This window comes from Gymnoscopelus microlampas, assembly GCF_963454915.1.
Source record: "Gymnoscopelus microlampas genome assembly, chromosome: 18".
Taxonomy (NCBI): Eukaryota; Metazoa; Chordata; class Actinopteri; order Myctophiformes; family Myctophidae; genus Gymnoscopelus; species Gymnoscopelus microlampas.
Window position 1 is genome coordinate 15706574 of NC_139955.1, and position 11154 is coordinate 15717727.

Below are 11154 nucleotides of genomic sequence, written 5' to 3' on the forward strand. Positions count from 1 at the left end.
GACAACGCTTCTGCAGTGGCATTGTTTAGCACCAAGGTCAATATTTCAACTTTATGATATAAATAGACAACGACAGCATCACGTTCAGTGGCTGTCTACAGTTTACCGTGTACACTGCCTAAAATAGGGCCATAGGATGCTAGCAAGGTCACTCGTACAAACTTGATCAATCAGTCAGTAATTCATTTAGACAATGAAAGTGACTCAAGCTTCGGCCATCACAATTTTGTTTCAAATATTCATGTTGCTATATATCTCCAGATGCAGTTTGTACACAAACTAAAAAGGAGTAAAAAGTACCACAATCTGCATTAAAATCCTGTGTCTGTCCAGCTGATTTGAATGAGTCAGATCAGTTTCACCAACAGTGGTGATGCATTTTGTACTAATGAAGTGCTGCAGTTTTAGGCAGTGAATTTCACATCTTATTTTTCTGGTTTGGATGTGTTAGAATCTTAGAAATGTTAAGTTTAGTTGAAGCAACCATTAAACGTATTACCCGACTTGAGATCTAGGACCATTTCACAGAGAAAACAGATCCCATTATAGCTTGGGGGAAATACAGAAAGAATTTCAGCTGAAGCTAATCAAAACTAGGGGGGAAAAACGTCCCACCTTTGTCCTCGGGTGTAATGTCTTGGGCTTTCTTCAGATCGGTCTGTAATGGAAAACAACAAAACAGAAGTTGATAAAAGTAATTCAGCAGATGCGTTGTCATTACTGACCACCCCTCATTTCTAAAAATCTATCTAGAACTAATTTTTAGCCCTGCTAGCGACACAACAGACCTAGGTCCACAACAATCATTCTCAATGCAACTTGCAACCACCAATTCAGACCGCTGCAATTTCTCTCTGCAACATATTTCAGTGGTGTTGGACTGGGCTTTTAGGATGGCTAATTCAGGCTATTTCCGTTCACCAATTTGATCCTAAACAACATATCTCGAAAACGACTGGCTGGAATGCCATGGATTTCCCTGTACACCTTCATGCTGTTAGCAGTGGTTCTCAAAGTGGGGTCCAGGGACCTTCAGGGTTCCTTGAGGGGGTTCCAAATGGACCCTTACAGGTCTGTAACTGAGAGTGATGGGGGGTCTTTGAACTTAAAAAGTTTGAGAGGCATTGCTCTGATGAATTGCAGCTTTGAAGAGCACAAGGAGGATTTTGTGGAGGTTACCATGGCTTTGCTGAACTCCTTCAATCCCTGCCAGGCCTGAGCCCGCCGAAACAGAGCCTTGGTGTTGGACTGGTTAATCTCCAGAGCCTGGAAACGAAACACACATACACTGGTATTACTATATGTGTGAGGGCGGCAAAGTTTTAGGATGGCAGTTTTTCATTATTAATGCAATTCTTACCATAGAAACCTAACACCAACCTGAATCTTTTCCTAATTGTAATCTTAGCTCTAAAAAGGAAAGGGTTCAGGAAAATGGTTGATTTCTCATGTTCTACTATATATCTGTGGGAACATCTGGCCTTCTTACGTATAGCAATACCTGATACACATCAGTAATTCCAAGTTTTGTCCATAAACATAATGGCACGTAAATTACATCACAGTGTTTGTGTGTGTGTTAGAGATGCGCGGATAGGGTTTGTCGTCACCCGAATCCGCATATACATGTTCATTATCCACCCGCCATCCAACCGCGTTAATTATACCATCCTATTTCTAGATACGCACCAACCGCATCAAAATATTATTATTTTCCTGACGTTAGTTTTCTTATATACAATGTTACTCGCCACTGTCTGTTGCGATGTAGTGACTGTATACAATCCATATCTATGATAACAACAAGACGGAGCTTCATAAACTTTACTTTCACTTTCAACAGCTTTGTTGCCATGCCTGTTTTTATAAGCGACTTTTGGGCTAATTTGGCGCTTGTTTTGGGCTTGTTTTCATAGACCTGGCTGCTTATTTCTCTCGCAAAATCTGGCAACACTGGCTGCCTGCTGTTCAAAGACCCCTTGCCGGCTAATTTGTGCCTGATGTAAAATGACGCTATAATAGGCCTATAGATTGATATCATTCATTTAACTCCTGCATTATTTCACCCGCGGTTTATCCAATATTAATTAATTATTATATTTGATTGACCCAAATCCACCCAAACTGCGGTTAACTGCGGCAACCGCGATCCGCGCATCTCTAGTGTGTGTGTATGTGTGCGCTGCATTAGGCGTGCATGCATGTGTTAGGCGTGTGACCTCAGTGCAGCTGTCCACGGCGTCCTGCCACAGTGTGAGTTTCAGTTTACAGGCTGCAGTGTTCAGCATGCAGCTGAGCGCCGTGGGCTCCAGCTGCTGCTGCTTCTCCTCGTCCACCTCCTCTCCACACGCCTCCAGGTACCTGCAGGAGGACATATCAAACACATATGAGGACACCTCGTCTTCTCCACACACACCTCTAGGTACCAGACCCATAGAGAGAGAGAGAGTTATGGCACGCTTTGATCTTGCCACAATGCGGGCCGCTATGGGCTGTAGTTCCAGACATTGGAATTATACCGTTGAGATGGAACGAGCATTTCCGCATTCCATTCTTACGATGGGAGTCAACACCAGTGTCGTCACTCTCATATTAAATCACGCTGCCAGGTACCTGCCCGAGGACAAATCAAACACGCACCAGGATTGGACTCAGCCGGTGCCGGCCTGTAATTGGTGAAATGACGTGTATGTCCTTAATCGATAGAATAATCGCTAAGAAAATAATCGATAGTATCATCTCCAGATGAACAACTCATCCATAACAATTCGCAATGAATTCCATTATGTATTAGTTATGTACTAATCATGTTATGTACTAATCCGCAGATTCTGCATCGAACTCACTATGAAATAATATTAGAAGGTCACACTCTGTCAAGTCCTGTTTAGTTAATCATTTGCCATCTCAAACTGGTTGTTGTGTGAGGGCTGACTGTGTGACATCATGAGTTTGGCAGGCAGGAGAACTCATAATCACCTGATGAGACTCACCTGAGACAAGAACTCAATAGGCACAGAAAAGGACAGAGGAACTTAGTGCAATAATGCCAACAATGGGATAAGGAGGGTTGTTCCCCCTTTTGGAAGACAAGCTGGACAAAGACATTGTTATTGGAACCCTAACTTCTGTAACTTTTATTTAGTTTTGTTGCATCCAACTGATCGCCCAACCAGAGAGCAAACGGCAACAAGAGCATCACAAATGAAAGACCAGAACTGTCAGGGCTGACGGAGCGTTTTCATGTCAACGACCCCGACAATTAACATGTATTTGGCCGCGGACCTCCAAGAACTGCACGCACACACAATCAAGTTGTCATGAAGGAGTCAGAATCAGAGATGCAGCTTGGTGTCTGACCTGAGAGATTTGGAGTATTTGCTGACAGCAGATGTCCAGTCCTGCTTCTTGAAGAAGTCATTTCCAATGTTCTTGATGCCCTCAGCCGCAGACACCACCTGCTCCACCTGGGAGGTGAGATATAAACTGAAATAAGACTTCCACCACTTGAGTTTTTAAAAGCTAATGACAACATGAGAGTAAAACGTTCTGCTGTTTAATATAAAATACAAATAGAACAAGGTGCATAGTTCAGCCAAGTGGATGTGTTTCATCTCACGTTTGTTTTGGGTTTGTCAGCACCCTCTGGTGGTCGAATCTAACATAGCCAGGGCCCACAAGTTCAAAACTTGAATTCCGATCTGATCTGATCAGATTTGTATTTTGGGTCGTTCAAAACAAAACAAAAAACGGTTTGGGAAATCAGGAAATCAAATCCAAGCTTTAATCTGGATAAGATCTTCAAAACGGGTAGTTCAAAACAAAAACATTGTATTGGGATCAGTTAAATCCCCCCCAAAACAAATCAGGATTACCAGGATCCCACTGGAGGGTTGGATTCATAGTGGATTACCACAGCAAAACACACTATATGACTCATTTAAACATGTTCCAATACGTAAAAAATAAGATGGCAAAGGTTGTAAATTGAAATGCATTATTTGTAGCCTTTATGGTTGATTTTTGTCACATTTGCAGTGTACACTTGGCCTACCTCTAAATTTGATTAATCAACTACTATCTTTAGCAAAATAGGCAAAGGTCCATCATCAACCTTCAAAAGTAATATTGAACCACTCAAATGGTATTGTATTCTTTAATTATAATTCTATTTGATTTAATTGAAAATATGATTCATCATTATATCCTCAATAACCACATGAACCCTCGCGTCCCTATTCTAGCCACTAGAAAGAACACCCTTGCCTTCGGGCGTTTGGGTCCTTCTTACCCTCATCTTCCATACTGTACCAAGCAGTTCCTACCTGAAAGCCGCCCACACCCCATCATTCACCACCCACCCACCCACCCCAGGACCACCCTGTACCACCTCACCCCCTCACACGCCCCCAGAGTATAAATTATAGCTTTTATATCTCCCACAGCAACATGAGTCATCATCACTTGTTTAAAATTCATGGTCTGATGAACTAATTACATTTTTGAAGTCGACGTCGGAGTCCTCAGGGAAGTCAGGCTGGATGTCCCCTGAGCCGTCGTTTGGGGCCACACCCCAGTTGTCTCCGTCCTTATGTTCTCCACACTCTGCTATAACACACAGCTGGACAGACGAGAGAGGACAAATACAGATACATGATTTAAATCAATGACTACATTAATCACTTGAACCCTAGTGTCCATATTCTGGGCATGTCATAATAGGCAAACATTTGGAGGGGAAAGGCGAACATTATATGTATATACATTGTGTGTGTGGTTAAATAAACCCTTCATACGGCTGTCTAATTTGGTTGCTGGCGGTTTTTGGGTGCTGGGAAGAGGGCAGTCCCATTCAGTCAAGCTGTGCCAGGGTTTCATCTAGGCCGGGTCCGTAACAGTGGGCGTGTTTGGATGGCGTATGAGTGTGGTGCCGGTTTAACTTCCGTGCCCTGCCTGAACTACCGCAAGTTACTCTTAAAAGGTCTTTACACATTGGTAACGTGACAAATGAAAGATCCTAAAATTAATCAGCATGTTTCACATTAAACTTTTCATAATAGTTGATGCCTCATTCACAGGTTGGTGTTTTTATTCATGGGGAAAAATGAATGACGTCGCTTTATCGCTACACAATATTTGCGTTCTGTATGAGTGTACTCTTGACAAACATTTAAAGAAAAATTAAAGACACGCTCCCAGTGTGTATTGTGTAAGGAACATTATTCTGATAAGCTGTATCTTTTAATGGGTTTGAATCATTCCCCAGGGTTACACTCAACCAAGAGCAAACAAGTTAGACACACTATTTTCATTCTTGGTTGAAGAGACCAGCTTCTTCAAAATTAGTTTCACATCTTATTTTCCCCCCCACAATCTATTAAAGTTTTTGAGTTTCCAAAGTTCACACAAAAGACAGACTAGTGAGAGTACTCAGTAATGGAGCAGAAAAGCTGGCAAGTATTAAACGAGACTTGTCCACCAAGACAAAACAAGGACTAGAAATTAGTTGCACATCTGACATGCCTGATTACTATAGTGGTGTTACCATAGAAACCTGATGATAAAGACACAAAATGTATCCAGTTCGAGGGGAATAATTAGAATTACTGTGATTTTTTTCACTGATTTTACAGTTGGTTACAATCTGTTGCAAGTATTGTTGCAATTCCGTAGATGCCCAACCCCCAGGTTGAAAGTTCTAGTGAAAGGGCTTATACTGTACTATATTTTCAGGCCGCTACACGCCACCAAATGTTACCGTCTGATTAAGCTCCATGATCCTGAATTTAATGACTTGTCCAAACTCAGAATGACTTTGTTCATGATTGTTTGACCCAGTTGTGTCCTTGTGCTGTAGAGGAAATATTACAGTGGATGAGGTTCCTACTCCTTATCACTAGATTTGTTTTAATTTATTTCTGAGTAGCCAGTAATTTCTCCCCCCCGGAATTAGTCATTATGCCAATTAATCCTCCCCACACATGTCTGTGTTGCCACTGCTATTGTACCCTACTAGCTCACCTCAGGGGCCCCACAGAGAGGATGTAGCGACTCTCTCCTACTCCTCCCATTCAACACCCCCTGCAGCCACCTTCCCCACCAGGCTTCTCTCCCCGAATACGGCCAATTGTGCTGACTCTGGGCCAAGCCAGGTGCACCACTGTGGTTTCAAACTCTGTGTTGGTGGACAGGTACTTTACCTCTGCACCACCCGAGTGGCACGCCGACTGGGTCGGCTTGAACAACTTAGATTTGTGTTGCGTCAGAATGAGTTCCATTACAAATCTGCCTCATAGTCCTCCGAACTCGGACCTGAAAAAGTGACTTTAATAATGCGGACGTATGAAGAGGAGATTCATTCACTCATTCATTCATGTACTCAATCACTCCTTTTTTTTTTACCTTAACAGGGGTGTCGTCTTTAGTTTCCATGTCCTCCAGAGTCTTGACGACCCCCATGCCCTTCAGCACCTGACCGAACACCACATGTTTACCGTCCAGGTGAGGGGTGGGCACGGTGGTGATGAAGAACTGAGAGCCGTTAGTGTCTGGCCCTGCGTTGGCCATGCTGAGCAGACCCATTTTGTCATGCTGTATGGAGGACCAGAACCAAAGAATATACATTAACCACATTAACCCTGGTGTCCCTAATTTGGGCATGTCATTAAAAAATGTAAACCGTTGCTGTCGGGCAGAAACCTCTTATCTCCACATTTTAACTTTGTTTTTTTCGTAAATGAATTTCCACCCGACAGAGACGAAATGTTCTAAATTCCTCAAACCTTTTCTATATTTTTAACAATAGCAAATCGACAAGCTCACAACGTGTCGCAATGCAGCGTGTTGAGCTTGTAGATCGGCAATTTTCGAATATCCAAAAGTATAAAATAGATCTTATGTGGTAAAAGAACACTGTGGTCTCATTAAACATTAACAGCATTCAAACAACAAAGGCTTCACCTTATAATGGAAGTTTTCATCTGCAAACTTCTCTCCATAGATGCTCTCGCCTCCGGTGCCATTATGGTTAGAGAAGTCTCCTCCCTGGAGCATGAACTTCTTGATAACTAATGACAGAATAACAGTTTATAGTGGTGCAACAACAGTTAATCAAACTAATCAATTTAATCTGTTATAAAATTGTTTAAAATAGAAAATAGACGATCTCCAAGCTCACAATGCCTCGCAACTGCTATTTTCACAATATTTATCTGTGGAACCGATACATTCAATGCCTCAACTACTACTTAAGTACTAATGGGGGGGGGGGGGGGGGGGTTCCCCAGTTCAATTATGAAAAGGTTGAGGACCAACGCTGTAGTCCACATCATCATAAAGTTGTTGTTCTGCTACTTACTCCTGTGGAACGGACATCCTTTGAAGTGCAGCGGTTTCCCTGTGGATTGGCCAGTTCCTTTCTCTCCCGTGCAGAGCGCCCGGAAGTTCTCAGCAGTCTTGGGGGTGATGTCAGCAAACAGCTCCAGAACTATTCTTCCAACTGAGGGGGAAAAAGATGAACATTACTGGGAGGTTCAACTGGAAAATGAGACGGCAACCAGTGGCTGGCCTATTTAGGTCAGTGGTTTTACACTGGGAACCAGATTTAGCAATGATTATTAAGTCAAATAAGAGCTGATATTCTATCATAATACACTATTTCTTCATTAAAACAGGCATTTATTTGTGACCCTGTCAGAACATCTTCTGACCCACTTTAGGGTCCCCGAACCAGCGGCTGAGAAACACTGTTCCCGTGCCAATACAAACACAGTAGATAGTGTTGTGTAATAAACAGTTTAGCACGACTGTTCTGTTGAGTAATAACACAGCTGTGAATTCTGTCACAAATTAGTCAAAATGAATGCTGGAAAATTAACAAGAACATGTGGTTCATTCACTGACATGGATTAAGCTCCACTTCAATGAATCAATGGTGTAAAGTAACTAGGTACATTTACCCAAACTGTACTTAAGTACACTTTGAGGTATTTCCAATTTTCAATACTTTTACTTCTACTCGCAGATATAAATTCAAATAGCCGATCTACTAGCTCGGCTATTTTCAAACATTTTAGTACTTTTACTTTTGGTACTTTAAGCATATTTTGATGCTAATACTTTTGTACGTTTATTCAAGTAACATTTTTTACACAGGCCTTTTACTTGTAACTGAGTATTTTATATTGTGGTATTGCTACTTTTACTTAAGTAAAATATATGAGTACTTCCTCCACCACTGCAATTATTAATCCACCTAAAATACACTTATTTCACTTGAAATGGATCAATCATAACATGAACTCTCATTCCTCTAATACACTAACAGCGATTAAGAACTAAAAATGTGCATTAATCAAACATTAATCGAGCTGATTGATAAGGTGGTGGATCAATGAAAGTGTCTTTTTCAGTGTTGCCAGGTTTTGTGAGAGAAATAAGCAACCAGGTCTAGGAAAACAAGCCCAAAAGAAGCCACACGAGCACTTTAACCCTATTATACATCGGCTATTTGAAAATAATCAATCTACAATTTCTAAAACTCAAAAACTCAAAAACATTCTAACAACACAAATGCTCCCCAGGCACAAAACGTTTATGAACATATCTGAGAACCACTAGTTTAAATAGTAGCCTAATTAAAACATTGCAAGTCCAAACAACAACTACACTTTAGAAATAAGCAGCTACAAATAATCCCCCAAAACACAGCACGCAACTAAACACAAGCCCACGGTCGCTTATAATAAGCGGACATGGCAACCCTGGTCTTTTTGTATTTCTACAACAGTAAACTGAAGCAGAGAGATGATGCTAAGCTAACCAGGCTAACACAGTTCCAATAAACTGACCTCTTTCACCACCAACGTCTACGTCAAAGAATACGCGGGGGTTTGCGGAGTTAGCAGGCCTGTTGGACGGTGTTTCGTGAGACATTTTTGAATGAATAAAGGTTAATTTTAGACGATAATTTATCTAATGACTAGATCTACGATGCTCCCAGTGAACCGGTTGTCCTGGTGGTGGCGGTGGTGTGGTGCGTCTGGTCAGTGGTTACCACATGATCTCGTACACCGCGAGATTACCGTGGTTCGTTGAGCATAGGGTAGGATTTTGCCCTGGTTTCATTGGCAACAAGGAGACATCACGACAATCAACAGCCACGTGATATTGTACGTTTAGCTCTAGCCGCAAGCAACTTTTTAATATCTGGAATCTAGAGTTGCAATACCAACCCTTGACAGCCCATACATCCAAACAGAAAGTCCTATCTGATAGTATTAAACGACCTTAAGGTAACTCACCAACATTGCAGCTGTACGGAAAGCTTGAGTCATCCTCTTTATATCTGCATAGATTTTGTTTAATAAAAAGCTACTTTCTGTCAATACATTTCTAGCCTTAGAATGTCTGTGATCTTACATACATTTCATGTATTTCAAAATACACATCGGTCCCACCCGTTTACGGTTAGCACAGTGATCTGCGCGGCATAAAAGTGCTCCGTGCGAGGGGCCTGTAATGAGTGCAGGACTGAATAAATCCAAACTTCCTTTTGGGAAGCACAAATGTTTGGGGCACACAATAGGCTCTATGCACAGCAGCCATATTGGAAAGAAATTGGGCCTCTTCTTACTTCCTTCACAGGTGTTACCAATGCTGATATTGTGCATGTTGGCTTACTAGAAACACTCCATTTTTGTTCCCAAATGGCCCCTTATGGTGGGTGTGTAACTCTGAGAGTGTACAAATGGAACCAAATGGTACTCTCAGAGTTATGGGGGTCCTTGAAAATAAGACAACCACTATGCCACACTAAATGGAACAGAGCCTTAATTAGTATCATTGGTAACACCTGTGAAGGAAGTAAGGAAGGGGCCCAATTCATTCCCAATATGGCTGCTGTGCATAGAGCCTATTGGCAGGTGGTGTGATTCATTACCCCTCACCACAACGCACCTGTCAATTGTGTGCCCCCTTCGTTTGTGCTTCCCTGTCAATTTGTGGTGATCAGAGGAAATAGTGATAAATTCGGTCCTTCACTTAAAGGTAGGGTAAGTGATTTGCAATTATTCAAATAATTGCAAAATTGGTCTATGTTCTGATAGTGCTCGTTACTATAGAGTGTCCTGTCCATATAAGGTGTCTCCATGTCTCTCCAGCTCTTTATAAAACAGAAAATGCATTTTCGTTTCAGTTTCAGTTTAATTTCCAATTTTATCCAATCAGGATAGAGAGCTCAATCAGGATATAGATTAAACAAGTGAAATTGGAAGTGATGACACTAAGAAATGAGCATGCACAATTGGAACTGGAACACTATAAAAATGAAGCTTAAAAATTGGTACTTTCTCCTGATTGGCTGAGATTTTGACACCTACCGAAAAAAAAATATTTTCTGTTTATTAAAGAGCTGGAGAGACGGGGAGACTCCTGTTACTGAACAAACACTCTATAGCAATGATTACTATCAGAATATAGTGCTTTAACCTTTTAACAAAATACTTTTTGTTTTAACCCAAAAATATCACTGACCCTACCTTTAAGTGGGGCCCCTCGTCCTTGTGCAGCTCGTGGAAAAGTGGAGATATTTTACAAAACACACGTTTTCTGGCAGAACTTTCAAATGGACATGAAACTAGAGGACAATATGATATCTGACTCCAAGTCTTAGGAATTAATTATTGGGTGAGTACAGACGCAGCACAGAGCACTTTTATGCCGCGCAGATCACTGTGCTATAATCGTACGCGGGTGGGACCGATCTATGGCTGTGTATTTGAAATACATGAAATGTATGTAAGATCACAGACATTCTAGGGCTAATAAATTCAGTGCAGGTGAATATTTTTTCCAAGTGTTGGAGTTTGGAAGTGCTCGTTTTCAATAACGCAACGTCCTGCTATTTTCCATCACTTAGAAAAATCACCTGCACAGAATTTCTTCGCAGAAAGTAGCTCATAACATGTCTATGGTGGATTTTTATGAAATAAAAACTATGCAGATATAAAGAGGACAATTCAAGCTTTAGGTACAGCTGCAATGTTGGTGAGTTTAACGTAGTTTAATACAATCAGATAGGACTTTTCTGTTTGGATGTATGGGCTGTCAAGGGTTGGTATTGCAACTCTAGATTCCAGATTATTAGAAATAGGA

The 11154-nt window shown here is 41.4% G+C and overlaps 1 protein-coding gene across 1 annotated transcript in view; it reads right to left on the minus strand.

The window, feature by feature from the left end:
• The window catches only part of ppid (peptidylprolyl isomerase D), a 10931-nt gene extending 1905 nt beyond the window's left edge, over positions 1-9026 (minus strand). The window contains exons 1-9 of the mRNA XM_084041909.1: positions 8850-9026; positions 7358-7498; positions 6961-7067; positions 6403-6591; positions 4499-4621; positions 3361-3467; positions 2220-2361; positions 1180-1266; positions 616-658 (exon numbers count right to left, since the gene is read on the minus strand). Of these exons, the coding sequence (XP_083898035.1) occupies positions 616-658; positions 1180-1266; positions 2220-2361; positions 3361-3467; positions 4499-4621; positions 6403-6591; positions 6961-7067; positions 7358-7498; positions 8850-8934 (1024 nt within the window). The 5' untranslated portion in view covers positions 8935-9026. The remainder of the gene's footprint in view (positions 1-615; positions 659-1179; positions 1267-2219; positions 2362-3360; positions 3468-4498; positions 4622-6402; positions 6592-6960; positions 7068-7357; positions 7499-8849) is intronic.
• Between the last annotated feature and the right edge of the window lie 2128 nt (positions 9027-11154).